General features: G+C 39.5%; 1 protein-coding gene across 1 annotated transcript in view; it reads left to right on the top strand.

Moving 5' to 3' along the window:
* Window positions 1–22594, top strand: part of LOC124789074 (glutamine-dependent NAD(+) synthetase) — a 196639-nt gene that overhangs the window by 1948 nt on the left and 172097 nt on the right. Inside the window, exon 2 of the mRNA XM_047256365.1 lies at window positions 18998–19164. Within this exon, the coding sequence (XP_047112321.1) occupies window positions 19019–19164 (146 nt within the window). The 5' untranslated portion in view covers window positions 18998–19018. The remainder of the gene's footprint in view (window positions 1–18997; window positions 19165–22594) is intronic.

A 22594-nucleotide genomic window follows, 5' to 3' on the forward strand; every position in this document is an offset into this window, starting at 1 on the left:
TATCAGTAGTCCCTATTTATTCATTCATTCATTCGTTCATTCATCCATATCAAAGTTGATAACGTTCAGAATGTTATTTATGTTAGAATATGTTACAGTTTGTGTGCGAGAAAAGGAAATTGTAAGAAATTGCTGACCAAAGGACGAGGCCTGATTTCATTGTAGATCAAATGCAATACTGTTTAATCACAAAATCCTTGTATAAAATCTGAAATTAATATTCAGTTCATAAAATGATATGGCCAATATTTAAAAGAGCAACCAGAACATTATTTAAGGAATACATGTAGATGTTAAATTACACAGTCAAATAGTAAATGGGAGAAGTCATATAGTCAGCATACTTAATAATCACTTCTGGAAAATAACTGCCGGCTGCAGTGGCCCAGCGGTTCTAGGCGCTTCAGTCCAGAACCACGCTGCTGCTACGGTCACAGGTTCGAATCTTGCCTCGGGCATGGATGTGTGTGCTGTCCTTAGGTTAGTTAGGTTTAAGTAGTTCTAAGTCTATAAGACTGATGACCTCAGATGTTAAGTCACATAGTGCTTAGAGCCACTTGAACCATTTTAAAATAACTTGGCTAACTGGCATGGGAAGTTCGAGAGAGTAAACAATAGAATTCACGCAGAAGCAGTGTTGGTACTACATACATGCAGCCATATCACAATTACTCCATTGTCTGCCAAACAAATTAAGAATGTATTGAACTCTCAAAAGCAGAAACTTACGGTGTTGAAAATACTTCAAGTAAATTACTGTCTGTTCTTCACTTATATGCAGTATGGGCTGTTTAATATTTTACTGTCACATAATATATTCCCAGGTGTACTGAAATATGTCACTGCTAAACTTCATTATGAGAAGAGTAGTAAAATATATTAAGTGGTAACAAGTGTCACTCTAATATCAGTTGCAAAGGTAAGAGGGGGCTTCAGCAAGTAATTTACATGTTGTTATAGCAGACCAAGTAACTTTTATTGAATACTGCGCTACATTTCAAAGTGAAACAGCCAAATCATTTTTTTTCACAGAGTTTCTGTAAAGAACAGTTGGCATGTTCTATTCATCATTCAATTCCTGAATGATAAAAATTCACTCTTTTGTCAAAAACTGCTGTGTGAACGTCCTAATTGCTGTAATCTCCCTCCCCATGTTCTTCTAGCCGTCCAAAAAGATGGAAATCACATGATGCTAGATATGAACTTCCTGATCGATATTGTCCTTGTCTGTTTGGATGTAGTCAAATTGTTGGCACCATTTCATTATGAGTCTGTGTGCAGTTTAGATGTTTTGGCCACGTGAATCGTACTAACCCACATTCTTCAGCTTTGGCGTATATTTCCAGTTGCCATACCATTTCACTTGCACATTGTGGTGCACCTTTTATCCATACCACAACAAAAGTGTGCCTTTAGGAAGCTTGGAATATGTACTCTTTTTCTGACAATTCACTACTTGTAGTGCAATGATCTTAAGGCCCCTGTAAATGATCAAACATTTTGTCAAACTTGACTATGTTTGCCAAATATTTGAATGTGTACAGTGCTGTTTGATGTGCTTGTCAAACATAGTGTGTTTGACAGGAACTTCGATTGACAAAAAGTTTGACAGTTTTTGTCAAGTACGTTTCTGTACACCTGTGTGTGTCATGCAATAACATAAACAGAAACAGTAGCAGTTGCATGCCATGTTTCGAAGATAACAGACCATGGCAGAGATGTTCCTTCGCAAAATATGAGCAAGAAAGAATTTGTGCTCCAGTTTATCACTGTATCGTGAGTTCCCACTGTTGTGGAAAGTGAAGTTGAGCTATTCTATAGATAAAAATAAAAGAATGTTAGCTCTGAACTAAACGATAGAGGCGTTGTGCTTTTCATAACCCTGCATCATGGAGGAAGAAGTGAAGAAAGCAATATTCTTCGGACGTCGTACAAGTGAGAGAGCAATAAAATAAAGAAATCAAAGCCCTCCAGTACTTTTGTTGACAGTGTGCCCACGCTGTGGAACTATGATGAAGTATCTCTTTTAGAAGACCAAATGGAAGAGGAGGTTGGAATTAACAAAATCGGAAATCAGTTAACTAATTTTTGTATATCTTTATTTGTATTAAATCTTGTCACATTTTCTATAATGATACAGTTGGTAGTAACGCATATAAAAATGTTATTGTTGCAGGCATTTGTTTTACCAGGGAACTGCTCCATCTGTCACAAAGTATTCACAGTAGTCTTCTCATACTTGCTTCACTAGCGATAAGGAATTCCCTGCTTTAGATGACTGAACTGGACACCTCTCAGTAATCATTCCTTCACCAGGTGTAACAGTACTTGTAGCACAGTCTTCAGTGTCTACCTCTCCATGCTGAATAAAATGCTGTTTTTAAATTAATGAATAGTGCAAATGGCAACAAGCCAATACAACAATTTTAGCTTTCTCCAGAGACAAATTAATTGGTTTTTAAAAATAGTGGATGTTCTATGACCTTATGGGCACGAGACAAGTGATAATTAAGCATTTAAGACATTTTTGCTATATGATTTCATTAGATTTGTATGCAACTGAAAGGCTTCATCACTGCACATGGAAACTTCTTTTCTGCAATTGGTTGTTTCCCAATAGACAAAGTTTGGTATTTTTTTATTACTCCATCAGATATTCTGCCATTAACATCATTCACCATAATAAACTCATATTTTGCATTAGCTGTACCCATTAGCACAATGCTGTACATCCCTCTGTAATTATAGTAATAGAGGCCAGAATGCTGGGGTTTCTAAGTAGTGACATGTTTTCCATCAATAGACCCAATGCAATTAAAGAAATTTCAACAACTTCCAAATTGTTTCATTATATTCTGCCAACCATCTTCCGTTTTGGGTAGCTGAAACAAATATATCCATAAATAAATAGGTACATGAATACATTGCATACCAATTTTTTTATGTATTGTTACAGTAATCATCAGCAGAGCCACCAGTGTCCAAAAAAGTTCTTGCAACTGCACAGAAAGAAGGAGACCTTTAGGAAGAATTGATATTACTGGCAAAGGAACTCTCCAAAAAAATAGAAAAGTACTCTGTTAGCAAAAATTTGGGCCATGATGCTAGAACGTATCGACAGTGGCCAAAAAATACTGGCAGAAAAATTTATTAAGAATATAATATTTGAAGGAGAAAGTGGGAATCTCAACAGAAATTATGTTATCGTGTACTCCGGTCACATGTTGAAAATATGTGCTTCAGTGACATAAGCACTTCAGTGGCATCAATTATTTTTCCACAAACAATAGAAGTTTTTGTGAATGACTAACAACCAACAGTTGATACAGAGATGGTGAACAATAATTATGAGATGACTGAATCACTTGTACTTTGTTTTTGTGTTTTGTATCTTTTTATGTGAGATAACTGTAAGCTTGTTGGAATAAAAGAATAAGAACACTTACCTCAATTTTGGCTTTTAATATTTCATTTATTGCTTCACACGTTTCCATAATAATGAGACTCAAGGTGTGACGTGGAATCACAGATACAAACTTCAAATCTTCAAACTCTGCCCCTGTTGCTTGGTATATCAAAGTTATTGACAATCATTAGGAAGCTGATATATATTTTCCCGTAATTGTCTTCTTTTTCTGTGTGAGGGCGAAGTAATTCTTAAAAGATGTTAAATTTTCAGGGTCCATTCTAAGAATGTTGATGTAATCATCAATTTTGAAGTGCAGTATTTCTTTCAGGAGATGTTTTTGGTTATATTGATCTCTGTTTGAACCATTCCTTGCACTAGTGTTGTTTTCTTCTTCTCTTTTTGGCACAATGCCAAGGTTGGTGCCAAAAATGCTTTGTCAATATTTGTTACCATTTTCAATACTCACGAACAGCATCTGCTTCTAAAGTTAGGTTATATTGACAAACATTGTTTGTACATGTAGGGCTTGCTTGACAAACACAGGGCTAGATAAGTGATTTTGTCAAACACTTTGATTGTTCACAGGAGCCCTTTGTGTTGGAAAAATGTGTAATTTACTTTCTGAAGTTGGTACGTAAAAAAGATTATCTATGCAAAAAGTGACATACCTATCCTAAAAGAATAAATTTGCTCAGTCTCAATGTGAATCTTGATAAATGACCAGAAATTCTTGTGGTTTTGTAAAAGATAAGTTGACAGTGTTCTGCTAAAGTAGTCTTTGAATGCCTCACGCATTTCTTTCTTGACAGCCAAAAATGTTTCATTCACCATATCTCCGTCCAAAATCCTATGTTCTGATTTACACCTATTATGCAGTAGTCCGCTACTTTAGAAGTTTTTCCACAATTACTGTATACCTTGAAGGTTTTTCCAATCTTGAACTGTTCTACTGTGTACATATGTATCAAGTACATGGTCAGCTATTTTTTTATACTTGAGACAGTTCCTCTGCATGCTCCTGCCCTGTGCTGAAAGTTTCAAGTTCCTCATTAAGATACAAAATTGATTTTTTATCTAGTTTATTTCGAAAGATATATCTTTGTGCTGCCTATTTTAGTTGCCCTCTATACTTCGATAATCATTGTCGCCACAACTGCCTCGTGCACAGTGATAAGAGTTTGTGTGTACATCCTCAAAGAGGTGAAGTCTGTTTGTTGCCATTAAATCCAATACATTTCCATCGTGAAAGGGTTCTAAACTATCTGTTCTAGGTAGTTTTCAGTGAAGGAATTTAGTAATGTTTCACTGGATGTCTTCTGCTCACTGCTAACAAAACTGTAAATTGGATGATTTAAGTCTCCACTGACGGATACAGTAAGATTGGGGAGCTTAGCGTAAAAGTGAACTGAGACTTTCTTTGAAGTTTTCCGTTACAACAGGAGAGGAGTCTGGTTGGCAGTAGAAGGATCCAATTACCATTTAATGCACACCCGTTTCTGAGTCTTGGCCAAACAATATCGCATGGAGCTTCCTACGTGCACCACAACCTTGCCACCATTTCCCTAAAGGGTACCATTATTTGTAGTATGTTGAAATGCCGATGATTTAGATGCCTGCTGTTTTGTGTTTTGCTGTATCTTGACACTGGAGAAAACAGGTTTCCCCAAAGCAGTGAAGTGCGACCCACTGGCTCAGTTTCAGTTTTGATAAATGACAGCACCTTCAACTTGTTGGTTAAGGGGATCAGTGTAACAAGAGCTGCCATTGAAATGCTACTTGCAGTCAAATGGATGAGTGAGGAATGACAGATCCCGTACTTCCTGCAGTAGAGGCAGGATCTACAGGAGAGGATAGTACTTGAAGTGCTTTTGATAATGGTACCACAAGGACATGACTCTTGGGAGCTCTTCCAATACACCAGTTTGCAGCAGCTGCCAATAATTTAAAAAAACTGCGGATTCCCTATAAGAATTGAAGCAAATACACAAAATGAGATTTCTTTTAAGGCAACAGAATAACCTGTGGTAAAATTACTAATCCACTAAAACATTTTGAGGTCAATTATAGTTATTAACAAACTCGAAAATAGTTAATTCATGATAAATGTAGATAATATATACTCCTCTGTAAGGAAAAAGTAGATGTAACACAATATGCTAGTTGAGATGTGCTTCAGTAACTAAATCTCGTTTGCCAATTTACTACAAAGTGGATTATGCGAAAGACAATGGTACCTTCCAAACAATTCTCAAAAATGTTGATTTATTTGCACTGATATACTGTGAAATTTGGGATGATGTATTCTTAGGCAGTAACTGTGAGTGATTTGCTATGCAGTATGTTATCCAAAAATGCTCATACTGGTAACTTATGAAAATACAGTTTTGTAAGTATCCAAAAATTCTCAAAAGTTACTTATTTCTTGCATAATTTACAAGGAAATTGGAGAAAGATTGTTTTGAAAAAGGATAGGCCTTCTGTTCTAGAAAATTTTAAAAGAATACAAATAAGTTTAAGCCTGCAATTGACATTAACAGTAAGAGTTTATCGTCATTATTCTTGTAATACAGCTTTACAAGCAGAACGTGGTCTTCGGTTGAGACAGTGATGGCAAATGTCGCAGATGCAAAAGGAGGAAAAGCCATGTACCCAGCATGTTAATACCAACTTCAGTAGGTAGTGCACATGACAGCGCCATATTTTGATCAATTTTCACACTATTTTTTTTTTTCTTCTGCTATATGTTTTCCCCCTTCTCTGATAATATTCTATTGCAATTTGATGTCATTCTGACCAATGGTGTTACGTCTACAGCTTAACTGTAAGGATACTCACCCTGAAGGATGGTTTACTCATATGCAGGTACCTCCAGCATGCTGGATGTATCAAGAGATTTTATTATACTTATGAGAAGATGGTAGGAATTTGATTTGAGTGAAGACAGTTCCATGGAAAATTGTTGAAGCTACAGAGCAATTTAAAAATTGGTTTGCATATCGAGTCACATTCTCCCTAACTGAGCTTTTAAGGAGAGGGCCAGCAGGGCAAGAAACCAAATGCTACATGTATCTCTCACAAATATTTATGGTTACTTTGAGCTGTCTAGAGTTTTTGCTATTTATACTAAGTTGAGCTAAATTACAGTTGTAGAGATTTTTGTTTTGTTATGGATGAAAACTTTTTCTGTCTTTCTTATTTGCATACAGGTAAAAGAGAAATTTCCTGCATGCCTTGACAGTCTTTGTGCTCAGTTAGATGTTCATTGGTACTGAACAAAGAGAGCATTTATGTCTCAGATGATGAAAGCGATATTCTTTGTGGTGGGCCTTACAGTTTACTTTGGTAAACACCCTGCGATCAAGTAATCGTCGAGCCAGAAAGCACCTGTGGTATTCTTCTCTTGCAGCAGTAGCACTACCGTCGCAGAAGCTATAAACAAATACCATATCTGCATGTTCCTCATTACTGTAGACATGTGGCATTGTTAGCAGTGCTTGTACGAACACAGTTAACACCGTACACTACACGACTGACTGATCCGTTGCCGGTACACTACACAATGCAGCTTACATGGCACAACTGAACAAACAGGTGATTGTACTACGTACGTCATATGATCATAATATGTGGTAGGTTGCATATCATAAACATGGCATGTACCTGTGCATTGTTTGCGAGAAGATCACATAACAGACCAGTTATATTGCATATACGTTCACGTTGTGCACATCAGTTTTGCTGAATTAAAGTTCGTTTCAATACCCATACCTCCCTAACAAAGCATTTGCGGACCTATGTTCATATAACATTTTTGTTCAGAATTACCTATGGTATCATTGTGTAAAATATTGACCTTTCCTCTCCAAACCCCCTGTATAGTTATAAAATAAATGGATCCATTTTAACTTTTTAAAATAATTGTTGTGACTTGTACCAGAGTACAGAAAGGTTTTATAATGCATGACGATGAAACCTTTCTGTACTCTGGTACAAGTCACCACAATATTTTCATGCACGTCCGAGAAAAAAATTTAACATCAATGGTTTCCATGTAACTGATATTTCTTACAGTTGTATGAAAAATGAGACTATGAACAGTTGTGAGATTCCATTGTTGTGGACATAGCATTTGTAAAATAGAAAGTGAAGTATTAATGTGAGAATAAAATAAAAAAGCTACTGATTTTTTTTTTTTTTTTTTTTTTTTTTTATAAATGCTTCTTAACAAGAACAATGAACAGCCAAGTGGGGGGGGGGGGGGGGGTATCCAGATGGCATGGACTTGGAGGCAGCCATTTAAGTCAAGCACACATTTTTGTGCTGTGTCTCCTGAGCACAGTTTGCCCCTCATGCCTAAGTGGAATGCCACACACAGTGGTTGCAGCTAAGTTTGTGAACCACATGGCTGCTTTCACACTTGGCCCTGGCTTTGATGGGATAGGAAATGTCTTTGAGAGAATGGGAGTAGGTGTTAGTGGGAGGATGTAATTCTCAGATCTTGCATCTAAGCCTTTTATAGGTATGGGAGCCATGGGGGCTAGGGCTTGGTAGCAGGGGTGGAATAGATGTGGTCAAGGGTATTGCCCAAGTTCGGTGGATGGTGGAATACCACTGTGAGAGAAGTCAGGAGGATAGTGGAGTCTCATTTCAGGGATTGATGAGAGCTGGTTTACATCCTTTCTTTCTCCCCCTCCCATTCGCAAATGCACCTTACATGTAGGTATTTTGATACAGGGGTCAGACTTGGTGTTATTTTCACACATCTGTAACCACATTTTGAAGGAGGCTTATGTTAGCCCCAGAACTCAATATTACTGGTCAGTTAATCTCATTTTGCATTGTAGATGAGTACTGTTTTAAGTGCTTTTGTTTATGATTGATTAATTTTTATGCACTGGGAATTCAGGATGGAATGATGCCAGTATTATGAAAAGCATAGATTGCTACACACCATATAGTGGAGATTAGGAAAACAAAAACACACACACACACACACACACACACACACACACACACACACACACACACGTGACAACTGGCACTGTGTACCAAGACAAGACTGTGAGCAACTGTGCATAATGGGAGAAGCAGTCTGTGTCTGGGGTAAGGAGGAGACTGGGGCAGGGAGTGGGAGGCGTAGCAGGTTAGGGGTGGGGAACTGTAAAATAGTGCTTGTGGGAGTGTGTAGGGATGTGATTAGGAGAAGGTAGGGCAACTACGTCCAGTTGAGAGGTCAGATGTTAGGTGGGGAGAGGGAAGGGAGTGGAGAATTAGAGAAGTTAAAAGACTGTGGATGTTTTGGTGTAACAGAAGGCTGTGTAGTGCTGGAATGGGAACTGGGAAGTGGGTAAGTACAGAGAATGTTAAAGCCAGGGATGTTATGGGATTGTAAGATATATTTCAGGGAGAATTCTCACCTGTGCAATTCAGAAAAGCAGGTATTGGTAGGAAGGATCCAAATAGCACAGACTGTGAAACAGTCACTGAAGTGAAGAATGTTGTGTTGGGCAGCATGCTCAGCAGCTGGGTGGTCTAGGTGATCCTTGACCACGATTTGTCAGTGGCTGTTCATGCAGACAGACAGCTTGTTGGCTGTCACAGCCACATAGAATGCAGCACAGTAGTTGCTGCTTATCTCGTAGATCACATTAATCCTTTTACAGGTAACCCTGTATTTGATGGTATAGGTGATGTCTGTGAGAGGAGTGGAGTAGATGGTGGTGGATGTATGGGGCAAGTATTACATCTAGGTCTGTTACAGGGATACGAGCCATGAGGCAAGGTGTTGGAAACGGGTTACATATGGGTGGACGAGAATAATGCTTAGATTCAATGGGCAGTGGAATACAAGTGTGGGAGGGGTGGAAAGGATAGTGAAACCCTTTCAGAGAAAGTGATTCAGTTGCTCCAGTCTTGGGTGGTACTAAGTCATGAAGGGGAATGCTCCTGACTGGCCGGACAGTGGGACTTGGGGGTGGTGGGTGACAGGACAGAGAATGCATGGGAGTCCTGTTTCTGTACAAGATTGGGACAGTTATTTTGGTCTATAAAGGCCTCAATGAGACCATTGGTATATTTAGAGGGGTACTGCTCCTCACTACAGATGCAATGGCCAGGGGTGGCTAGGCTGTGTGAAAGACACTTCTTGATATGGAATGGGTGGCAGCTGTTGAAGTGGAGGCATTGATGGTGATTGGTAGGTTTGATATGGACAGAATTACTGCTGTAGCTGTCTTTAAGATAGAAAACAACATTGTGGGAGGTGGCTTGTGGAGTTGAGTAGGACGAGGTGAAGTGAATAGAGGAGAAGACATTGAGGATGTGTAGGAATGTGTACCGGGTGTTATCATCCTTGATCCAATTCATGAAGATGTCATCAGTGAATCTGAATCAGGTGAGAGGTTTAGGATGTCATCAGTGAATCTGAATCAGGTGAGAGGTTTAGGATTCTGCACAGTCAGGAAAGATTCCTCATGACCACTTATGAATAATGTGGTGTACAATGGCGACAAGTGGATGCCCATTGCTGTACCACAGATTTGTTTGTAGTTGATGCCTTCTAAGGTAAAAGGTAATTGTGAGTGAGGATATAGTTGGTGACCAGTAAGTAGGTGGTAGGTTTGTAATTTGTTGGGTGTTGGGAAAGTAATGTTCAATTGAAGCAAGACTATGAGCATTAGAGATGTTAGTCTGAAGTGAGGTGGAATCAACAGTGACAATCAGGGTACTGTTTGGTAAAGGAACAGAAGCTGTGGAGAGTAGCTGGAGAAAATGGGTGGTGTCTTTTATATAGGAGGGTGAGTTGCGAATAATAAGCTGAAGGTGTTGGTCCGTGAGAACATAGTAACTGGTCATAATTGGGTGCTGTGACCAGTTGGGTTTTATGGACTTACGGAAGAATGTAGGGAGTGGTAGGGGTGAGGAGAGAGATTGACTCTGGGGAGAGGTTCTGCGATGGGCTTAAGGATTTGAGAAGAGACTGGAAATCCTGTTGGATTTCTTAAATGGGAAAAAGATGGATGAATCTGATGGCTGGCAGAGTCCTACCACCAGGTAATGCTTTCTGTTCAAAAATACAGTTGCGGAGCATTTGCATCAAATAGGTTTGTGAGGTTGGGATCAGTGTCGGATGGTGAATTACAATTCTCTGGGGATGTAAGGTTATCTTGCATGTTGAGGGGGTTTGGGGAATGATGGTGAGGTAAGATTCGGGGTTAAGTGGGTTGATTTGGGGTTAGTGGGGGTGACTCACTGTTGGATGGAGGATTGAACTGAGGCAGACAGTGTTCAGCATTGGTTGTTCATTGAATCTGATTGGTATGGTTGGTGGTGGAAAAAGTGTATCTGTTGTAGGGACCGGGAGATGGAGTGGTCTTTAACAAGTCCAGCAAAATTGTAGAGGGTATTTGTTTTCTGGAAATTGTCTTAAATGATTAATTATGTCATTTTACACTCCTAACATGCTTTTTTGCCTTCTTGAATTTCAGTATTCTTTTATAAAAACGTAAATGAAATTCAAATAATGTGAAAGCCCACTAAAATGCTCCATTCAAATTGTGATGCCTGTGACGTCATTGGCTAGCCCACGCTACTTCTGTCATAAAGCTCGTTCAGTGATGTCTTGTTTTGGAATTTGTTTTGGAAAATGGTGTACTGTACAAATACATCGATAAAACTATTGAAAAGTTGTTTTTGAGTGTTCCATAGAATAAAACGGGCTGCACTGTATCGGCAAATTGCCACAATGTCACTGTACAAGTTCGTGAACTGAATTGAAAGTGCATTGCACTGAGAAGTTGAAATTAATTTACATGTGCTTTTCTGCTTTTACAAGGAAGGATAGTGTCATTGGACAAAATTAAACTCTTAGTGAAAATTAACAATATTATGAAAAGGATAGTTGCTACGCACCATATAGGAGAGATGTTGAGTTGCAGATAGGCACAACAAAAAGACTGTCACAAAATGAGCTTTTGGCCAACAAGGCCTTTGTCATATATATATATATATATATATATATATATATATATATATATATATATATATAATAGAAGGAAACATTCCACGTGGGGGGGGGGGGGGGGGGGGGGGGGGAAGAAAAAGTCTGCTTGTGTCTGTATATGTGTGGATGGATGTGTGTGTGTGCGTGTGCGCGCGAATGTATACCCGTCCTTTTTTTCCCCCTAAGGTAAGTCTTTCCGCTCCCGGGACTGGAATGACTCCTTACCCTCTCCCTTAAAACCCAAATCCTTTTGTCTTTCCCTCTCCTTCCCTCTTTCCTGACGAGGCAACCGTTGGTTGCGAAAGCTAGAATTTTGTGTCTATGTTTGTGTGTCTATTGACGTGCCAGCGCTTCCGTTTGGTAAGTCACATCATCTTTGTTTTTTTATATATATATATATATATATATATATAAAATTCGAGCTTTCGCAACCAACGGTTGCTTCGTCAGGAAAGAGGGAAGGAGAGGGAAAGATGAAAGGATTTGGGTTTTAAGGGAGAGGGTAAGGAGTCATTCCAATCCCGGGAGCGGAAAGACTCACCTTAGGGGGAAAAAAGGACGGGTATACACCCGTGCGCGCACACACACACACACACACACAGATATATATATATATATATATATATATATATATATATATATATATATATATATATATATATATATATACACAAGCAGACATATTCGAAGGCCTTAGAATATGTCTGCTTGTGTGTGTGTGTGTGTGTGTGTGTGTGTGTGTACGCGTGTGCGCGCGAGTGTATGCCCATCCTTTTTTTCCCCCTAAGGTGAGTCTTTCTGCTCTCGGGATTGGAATGACTCCTTACCCTCTCCCTTTAAACCCACAACCTTTAGTCTTTCCCTCTCCTTCCCTCTTTCCTGACGAAGCAACCGCTAGTTGCGAAAGCTTGAATTTTGTGTGTATGTTTGTTTGTTTGTGTGTGTATCGACCTGCCAGCACTTTCTTTTGGTAAGTCACATCTTTGTATATATATATAAAAACAAAGATGGTGACTTACCGAACGAAAGCGCTGCGTGGAATGTTTCCCTCTATTATATATTGCAACTCACACACACGTGACCACAGTCTGTGACAGCTGAAGCCACAGTCATTTTAGCCAAATCTACACAAATTGTTTGGTAGCTAATCTGTTAGAGCATTAGATTGTCGAATTATATAAGATAATATTCATAGATCGCTGGTTCGAATCCCAGCTGAAAAAATATTTTAACGTATTTGTAAAATGATTCAACAGTCATATGGAAACCAATTCATAATTACTAAGGTTCACCACACTGATCAGAAACAGATTATTATTGTGTTTCCCTTGCTGTTTATATGCACTTAAATTTGCAATCACTGTTCACACACATCATGTTCAAAAAGATATTTTCTAGTTAATATGAGCACACACTTTTTAATTTGTTACAAACAATGTTCTTTTCACCTTTTTACTGTCCAGCTAGGATCCTTATTGTATAAACTTTCAAAGTTTCATCATTTTATGTAAAGATGAAATAATTCTGCTTCGGACACAGACGTTAGTTTATGCTCACAAACATCACAGCCGTTACATTTATGTTACCTGCATGTTGTTCATGCTTTATCTCTCTCTGTATAGAAAACCTGATCATCGTATACCTTGTACTGTGGGAGTGTGGACAGTGATATCTTCACTACTAGTAATGCTTTCTTAAAAACGTGAGTTGTTTGTTCGCAAAGTAAATGTATTTTTCATCTGTTGTCCATTTCTCAGACTAAGATTAATGTGAAGCTATATGTAAAATATCCCACTATTGAAACAGCTACTACAATCAGTTATTGCTAACGCTATTCTCGTATTTTGTGTAAAACTTTAAAAATATGACCCTTCCAGGAATTGAACATATCCTCTTAACTAGCAGCCAACTCTGTTATCCGTTGCGCCACCACATGCCTATTGGGCTCATTGTCTGTGCTAAGTGTCTTCTGTAGAGGAATTCAGCACTAAGGTTTGTCAAGAACAATTTTATTGTGCTTTTGGTCATAGCTCATGACTAATAATCGACTATCTAGTTACAATGTAGGTCTTATTTACAAATGTTCTAAAATTCCTTGGTATTGAGAAAGTTTAATGATGTTGCAGGGAAAAGAATGTCCACTGTTGCACATACCTCTACTCTAAATGGGTGGAGCATAAAGGCATGAACTTTCGCTAGGTTTTCACTATCAGAATTCACAAAATTCCATATTATTGTTACTTAAAAGTTGTAATTGCATTTTCCATTACGAAATAGATAAACTGTTCGCAGAAAAAGTATGTAGAAAGCCCTTAACTTTCTGTAATGCTCCCATCACACACATAAAGCTTCGACTTTACTCCTAGTCTGTGAAGTTACCAGAGCATCAGCCAATAACAGAGTGGTTTCGATCATGTGAGCAAATCTTGATATTTAATGATTTGTAAGCTTTTATTACATGGAAATAACACATACATTGTGATAATGTTGACCATAAATGCTACTTAAATGTTATAATCAGTCAGAATAACAATAATCCGAACCATATTTTTAACATAGGAAAATAGCCTATTTGGGAGTGGGACAAAAGGGAAGGCCTTTGGAAAGGATTAATACTTCTGTGGGACTAAGGCTTTTGGAGGAAAAATTCATGACTGGCTTTTGGATCTGTTTGTTCTGTATTCTGTATGTTGGTGGGGGAGAGTTTTTGAGCGTACCGTAAATGCAGGTCTGCGAGGCAGGGTTTGTCAGGTATGAGGGGATGTGGGGGAGGTTTGGAGGCTGTTGTAGGAGAGTTGGATAGTGATAGCTCAAGGTGGAAGTAGGAGGTGAACAGGTTGGAGAGTTTTTTGAGGTGGTATTGTGCACTTAGTTTCTGGAGGGCTAGAGTCACAATTTAAGAGATGAGATACAGGAATTCGTGACTGCACAGCAGGAGAATTTTACTGGTGGAGAGGAAGTGTAGCAAGGAGATTTGTGCCTGATTTACATGGTTTTGCAGGACTATGTTGTGAGGGTTAAGGACTGGTGGAATCTGAACAGATGGATGTCATTATGGAAGGAGGGGTTGGCGCTGGAGATGAGTAATTTGATGGTAAGGCCATTTAGGGGAAGTTCATGAGCCAAACAACAGGGGAATAGTATGTGGGACTAGTTTCTGGCTAGGGATAAGGAAACTTTTCTGTATTATCACAGATGGAAGGAGCAAGGATCCATGGTGGTGGATAAAAATGCATAAAAATACTTAAATAACATAAATATGAGGAAAAATACACACAAATATTCCAAAATATATGGGAAAAATCACAAAAAGAACTGAATGGATGAAATTTGGGGAACAAGATAAAACCTAAGGTAGTAGGGCTAATACTTAAAGGTAAAAATGAACTGAAATAAATGGGAAAAACAATAAGATCAAAGATAAAAGTAAATAAAGACTACAATGTTGGTTGCAGTTTGGCGGGCAGACATTAATGAAGAACGGGGACAGCAGATGTGACTAGATGAAGTAGGTTAGTATATGTGAACTGGAATAGGAGAGGAGAAAGAGTGGGGCAGTGAGGATGGGGTTGGTAAGATGAAAGCATTTACAGAAAATAACACGAAAAAGTGATGCAGGAAGAGTGATCAGTTTGAAGGTCTAGGATTAATGATTTTAGCGGGAGTAATTTATGTCATGAGACGCTGCACTAACAGTCAACATGATCATGTAGCCATGTGTTGTTGATCATGTAGCCATGTGTTGTTGATCATGTAGCCATGTGTTGTTGATCATGTAGCCATGTGTTGTTGATCATGTAGCCATGTGTTGTTGATCATGTAGCCATGTGTTGTTGATCATGTAGCCATGTGTTGTTGATCATGTAGCCATGTGTTGTTGATCATGTAGCCATGTGTTGTTGATCATGTAGCCATGTGTTGTTGATCATGTAGCCATGTGTTGTTGATCATGTAGCCATGTGTTGTTGATCATGTAGCCATGTGTTGTTGATCATGTAGCCATGTGTTGTTGATCATGTAGCCATGTGTTGTTGATCATGTAGCCATGTGTTGTTGATCATGTAGCCATGTGTTGTTGATCATGTAGCCATGTGTTGTTGATCATGTAGCCATGTGTTGTTGATTGATCATGTAGCCATGTGTTGTTGATCATGTAGCCATGTGTTGTTGATCATGTAGCCATGTGTTGTTGATCATGTAGCCATGTGTTGTTGATCATGTAGCCATGTGTTGTTGATCATGTAGCCATGTGTTGTTGATCATGTAGCCATGTGTTGTTGATCATGTAGCCATGTGTTGTTGATCATGTAGCCATGTGTTGTTGATCATGTAGCCATGTGTTGTTGATCATGTAGCCATGTGTTGTTGATCATGTAGCCATGTGTTGTTGATCATGTAGCCATGTGTTGTTGATCATGTAGCCATGTGTTGTTGATCATGTAGCCATGTGTTGTTGATCATGTAGCCATGTGTTGTTGATCATGTAGCCATGTGTTGTTGATCATGTAGCCATGTGTTGTTGATCATGTAGCCATGTGTTGTTGATCATGTAGCCATGTGTTGCTGATCATGTAGCCATGTGTTGTTGATCATGTAGCCATGTGTTGTCTGTGAATGAGACAGTTAATGCAGTGTGGCTCGTAAGTCGGAATGTGTGGTGCTGTTTGGAAGGTGATACGTGAAACATAAGAAAGAAGAGAGAGGAAAAAGGAAGACTGAATAAAGTAATGTGTTAGAAAGTAGTAGTAAAGGAAAACAGCACTGGGTTATGGGATGGGAGAAAAGCCATTAAGCAGAAACAAGCACTGGAAAAACCAGGCTGGAATAATGACAATATTATGAAAAGTATACATTACTACACTCCATCACAGATAGGCACTATAAATAGACTGCTGAACAAGTAAGTTTTCAGTCAAAACTCCTTCTGGCGCACGCACACACACACACACACACACACACACACACTCACTTTCAAGCAAATACAACTGTCAACACATGACCACTCTCACTGGCTGCCAAGGCCAGACTGTGGGCAACAGTTGTGCATGATGGAGAATAGCAATCCGTATGATAAGGGTAAAGGAGGAGGCTGGGGAGGGGGAGGGATGGCAAGTTAGGGTTGGGGAACGGAAAAGCGGTGCTTGTGGTAGAATACAAGGTCAAGATGGGGAGAGGGTAGGGCAGCTAGATGCAGCCGAGAGATTAGGTGGAGGGAGGGGGAAAGGGAGTGGAAAAGGAGAGAAGTGAAGAGACTGTGGGTGCGTTGGTTGAATAGAAGGCTCTATAGCGCTGGAGTGAGAACAGGGAAGCAGATGAGACAGCGCTTACTGAAGGTTGAGGCCAAGAGGTTACGGTCACGTAACATGTATGGTAGGGGTAAGTCCCACATGCACAGTTCAGAAAAACTAGTGTGGTAAGAAGATGGCACAGGCTGTGATGCAGTTGTTGAAGTGAAGAATGTTATGTTGGGCAGGGTATTTAGCAACAGGATGGTCTAGATGTTTCTTGACTAGATTTTGTCGGTGCCGATTCATCGGACTGACAGCTTGTTGGTTGTTATGCCCATGTAGAATGCAGTACAGTGGTTTCAGCTTTGCTTGTATGTCACATCAATGATTTTACAGTTAGCCTTGCCTTTGATGGGATCGTTCATGCATGTGACCAGATTGAAATAGGTGTTGCTGGGAGGATGTATGGGACAGGTTTTGCAAGTGGTTGAGAGCAGGGCTGGAGTAGGGATGGACAAGGATATTCATCCACCTACCAACACTGCCACAGTGACCCCATTCCAGAAACACAGCAGGCTTTCCAGATTCTCCTGAAATCCTTAGGCTTATCCCAGAACATCTCTCTGGAGTCTACCTCCCCTCACCCCTAGCACTCCCCACACTCCTATCTTCTACGTGCTTCCTAATGTCCACCCAGGATGCCCCATTGTGGCCAGTTACTGCACATTCCCACTGAGAGACTCTCTGTCCCTATAGACAAACACCTGTAGCCTATTACCCTCAACCTGCCGTCCTATATGAGACACCAACCTTTTCCTCCAACTCTCCACAGTTCCTCTTCCTTTACCACACCCTGCTCATCGATATTGATGCTGCCTCCCTTTACAACTAAGATTCCTAATGCCCACAGTGTTGCTGCTATTGCACATTTCTTTCCCAGCACCCAACAGTTTCCAAACTCACACCCTCCTTTGTTGATACCATCACCAACTATATCCTCATCCCCAATTACCTTGCCTTTGGAGTCATCACCCATGGTTCAGATTCATTGATGACATCTTCCCTCTCAAAATATACGAAAGGTCTCATTTTGCCTTCACATATTGAAATAACTCCCATATATTACCTCTCCAGTCACACACAACCTCTCCAAGTCCCACCATCTGGCCATAGAGCAGCATTCTTCTCAGGACTCACTACCACTTAAGACTGGTGCAACTAACCACTTTCTCCACTAGGGTGTGACTGCCTTATGTTGTGCCCTGAAATGAGGAATGTTCTACCTACTATCCTTCCCACCCTCTCCCACAGTGGTATTCTGCCACCCACCAAACTTACACTATATACTAGTCCATTCCTACTCCATCTTTGCTCCCAACACCTTGTCTTGTGCTCATATCCCTGTAACAGACATAGAGGCAAGACCTGCCCCATACATCCTCCCACCACCACCTACCACAGTCAGGCTACAAGCATCACCTACCCCAACAAAGGCGGGCCTACTTGTGAAAGCAGTTATGTAATCTGAGCTAAGCTACTACCAACAAAGCTATCTGTCCACTGACAAAACTGTTGCAAAGAACCACCTGGACCTTCCAGTTGCTGAGCACACTTGCCCGTCTTAGCATTCTTCACTTCAGTGACTGCCTCACAGCCTGTGCTATCTGGATCCTTCCTACCACCACCACCTTTACTGAATCACACAGGTGGGAACTCTCCCTGCAATGTATCCTACATTCCTGTAACTCCTCTGCCCCAGCTTCAACCTTTGTTAGTCACTGTCCTTCACCCCCTTCCCTGTTCCCACTTTGGCCCTAGACAGCCTGTTCCTCCCCCTCCCCGCCCCAGCCACTCCTTTACCCCCTTTTGCCTAGAAGCTGACTTGTTTAGTAGTCTCTTTGTTGTGTCTGTTAGCTGCGTGGGATTAGCCGAGCGGTCTAAGGCGCTGCAGTCATGGACTGTGCGTCTGGTCCCGGCGGAGGTTCGAGTCCTCCCTCAGGTATGGGTGTGTGTGTTTGTCCTTAGGGTAATTTAGGTTAAGTAGTGTGTAAGCTTAGGGACTGATGACCTTAGCAGCTAAGTCCCTTAAGATTTCACACACATTTGAACATTTTTTTGTGTCTGTGAGTCAACATTTCTGCTATATAGTGAGTAGCAATCTATTCTTTCCATAATATTGTAATTTTTATGTTTGATTAGTGAGGCACTTATGTGGAAAGTGTATATTTATGTACTTTCATGCTTCCGTATTTTGATCAGACGGCTCTGAACACCTATGATAGTGTGAGTTGATTTTAAGTATGTTTGCAATGTAATTGGTTTTCTTCTTTCTCTTCATTGACCATTATTTTATTTCAGTATCCTCCACTGTTTCCAAGAATGGGGAGAAAAATCACTGTTGCAGTATGCACACTAAATCAGTGGGCATTAGATTTCAAAGGAAACCTAAGTCGAATTTTACAAAGTATAGAAGAAGCTAGAGAAGCTGGTGCAAATTATCGAAGCGGACCAGAATTAGAAATATGGTAAGTCTTCACATTCTGTGAAAAATACTTGACTGTTTCTGGAAGTAATGAGACTTCATTTAATTTTTGTGGTAGTATTTACTGCCTCTTTTTGTGTACTGTTATGTACTGTTTATTGCTTTACCATGACTAAGAAAGGGGCAGAGAAAAATTCTGATATCTCAACCCTGTGAACCACCCCACTTTCTGGACCATGAACCCAATGTTAAGGTCTGCATCTATATGATAAAATCACATTACTGTGAAAATACTTTCTGAAGCCAAAACTAGAAATTGATCAAACATTTTTAAATCAGTGACATTTTATGTGAATATGAAGTATTGTTTCTCGACTGTGGGGGAGGAGAGTTGCTGAGAGACTATGACCATTCACATAACTATACATTCTACAAAAGTGAGCAGTAAGAATATTATATGCGTCTGCAGCTCGTGGTTGCTTTTTTGCTTCCCGAGCACAGGCTCCCGAGTTCGACTCACGGCAGGTCATGGATTTTCACCTGCTTCAAGATGACTGGGTGTTTGTGTTGCCCTCACCATTTCATCATCACTCATGAAAGTGACGAAATTGGACTGAGCAGAGGTTGGCAATTTGTACGGGTGCTAATACCTGCGCAGTTGAGTGCCCCACAAACCAAACATCGTGATCATCAGTATTATATGAAGTTGATAATTTGTGTCTTAACATAATTACTCAGCTTAACTGTGAGAATTTCTGTATCATCTTCCACCAATATCCCAGCAGAGAGATCTTGATTATGTGTTTTGATGATGATACTTCTGTATTTTCAGTGACGATGTCCAATTACTTGACTCATCCCTTTTATTTTTGGAGATCGAAGGAGTAAGTTGCTGTGAATTTCCTGAATGCACATTAAATTAAAATTCTGGTTATGACTTACCTAATCTGGTGGTAGTTCTTCCTTGTTTGGTGTAAGACCTTCAATATTAATTGAGAGATGGTGGCCAGTTTCAACTCTGAAAGGCCATTTTTTTTTCACCATGTTGATCATTGAATTGGTTCTGGTGTGCTGATGTTCAGTTCAACACCTAAATGATGGCTTCAAAACCCAGAAAATTACAGGAGTAGCTTTTATCGACTTTAAAGCTGCTTATGATACTGTCAGACATTGTGTATTGTCACATAAGATCTACCGGGCAATGAAAGATTACGGTTTCACCAAACTTATGCGAAGTTTACTCCAAAACAAGAAATTTAATGGGAACTTCCAGACTCAACATAGTTGATGGAGATGTCACAGAAATGGCTTACCACAAGGAGGTTTCCTTTCACCAATGATATTTAACGTTTATACCAATGACCAACCATTTCTGGCAATCACAAGGATTTTCCTTTGAGCTGATCATCTGGCACTATAGCTCGTGCCATGTAAGATGGTGCTTCCACGAATAGAGGCGGAGCAGCAAAGGGATGAGAACTACGCATGTGCGGCAGCACAGAGAGGGCAAAGTCAATCCACATTGACAAACTGCATTGCTGCGGACAACAGTCAGACTCATTTGCCTATGCTACATTATATTATACGTTCAAATCTATGAGGGAATAGTAAATATTAAAACAAATTTTGATCCGTCGTCATGAAATATTAATTCATGTCTTGACAACATTGCGTCCACTGTTCCACAGATCTACTCCAAGTCACATCGGGGGGTGAGAACAGCTGACATCTTTTTGAAGAAGTGAATTACAATTTTTCTCAATATGACAATTGACTAATGACAAGATCATTGAAACTGCTTGCAATAATTGCCATTTATAGTGATCTGTATTATAAGTAAAAATTTAATCCACAACAAAATTAACTTCAAGCGCAAACTGAAATCATTGTATTTGGTTGACAACTGCTTCTACTCAACAGAATTTTTAAAAATGTGTGTAAGGGGTGTGTGTTTTTGTGTTTGGCTGTAGTTAAATGTAATCACTGTGCATAAAAAAGAACTAGTGGTAGAAGAGGCTATCATAAAAATGCTCAGTAAGTTGTCATATTTTTCACGGTTAACGGGCAGTATTAGTGTAAACTAACTTGTTCGACATTGCAGTGAGAGACTGCCTTTATAATCCATTGAACAAGCAAACAATTAACCATCCTCTGTGAATAACTCCAGGGAATGATGACCGGTAACATTGAAAACGACTGATATCTCGACAAGTAACAGTTACTGTCATTTTAGGGCCTTATCCAATTTGTGCCTTGAAAATGGTAGGGGTTCACTTGTGGAAATATCAGACTTTTGACAAATTTATCTAGCTGCATTCTTGCGTGTTATTAGAGCGTACAACATGGTGGCAGAAAGCTTAACTTCTCTTTGGGCAACATGTTGAACATTATAGCGTTCATAATTCAAAGGATAAAAAGTCCTAATCAAAAAGGCTAGGAAGTTCTCATTGTTATGTACACAACTGATATGTTGACAAACACATTTTTTTAAACCATGAGTCGTTAAAACTATTATTACTTTGTTTCAAAGTCTACATTGCAATACCACTGTCACTTCTATTTGAGTCTGTTTCCAAACAACCTGATCGTAAATTTACGAAGATAGGTTAAAGACTTACATCCATCATCGCTTCCCTGTCAAATTATTCTTTCTGAAGCTTTTCAGCATGCTGCACAGGCTGTGCCCATGCTACATGTGGAATGTTCTCTATTGCCTAAATTGCCTCATGCACAAGCGATTCAGTGAATGTTATCTTTTGTTTTCTTTTTCCTCCAACATAGCCTTATCCTTTTCCCAAATTAATTCCATTGGGCTACATTGACTGTGAGATGTGGGTAAACACTAAACTGTGTGACCCCATTCATGTGCAAGGAAGTAAAGTTTGTACATTCTGTCATGTGACTTGTATAAATTAACGAGCTGCAGGAGATCGGCACAAGTCTGGTTTATACTGTGCTTAATATTTTTATTTTTAAGCCATAGAAAAATTACCACTTTTCTGGTGTTTATACTTTGTGTTTTCTCTGTAACAGTTGAATTATAACTGGCAGTGGCTGACTTTGAAGCAAGGTGTGACAAGAATTGTGAATCATGCCACAACACTGACAGCATTCATTTCCAAATGGTAGTCACTGCTGTTTTTCTTACAGGTAAATACAAGTTTACTCTCAGAAACAAAACCAGACGGAGTCATCATGCAGAATAATTATCTGAGAACCTATTCCTATGAAAACTTTAAAATCACCAGTACTATCACTCATTTTCCAGCAGATCTTCCTGGAATGATTCTAACTGACCCTTGTTTCATCAGGGTAATGCACTGTTGAATTACCTCCTTCTCTTGTATCATGATGGGATGTAGTTTGTGCTCACCTATGTCACTTCTTGGAACTAAAACCTCTCATGTTAACATATAAGGAAAAGACATCTTTTAAAATTGTTTACATTGATGAATTGCTTATAACTGAAGCTA

Source organism: Schistocerca piceifrons, chromosome 3 (genome assembly GCF_021461385.2).
Source record: "Schistocerca piceifrons isolate TAMUIC-IGC-003096 chromosome 3, iqSchPice1.1, whole genome shotgun sequence".
NCBI lineage: Eukaryota > Metazoa > Arthropoda > Insecta > Orthoptera > Acrididae > Schistocerca > Schistocerca piceifrons.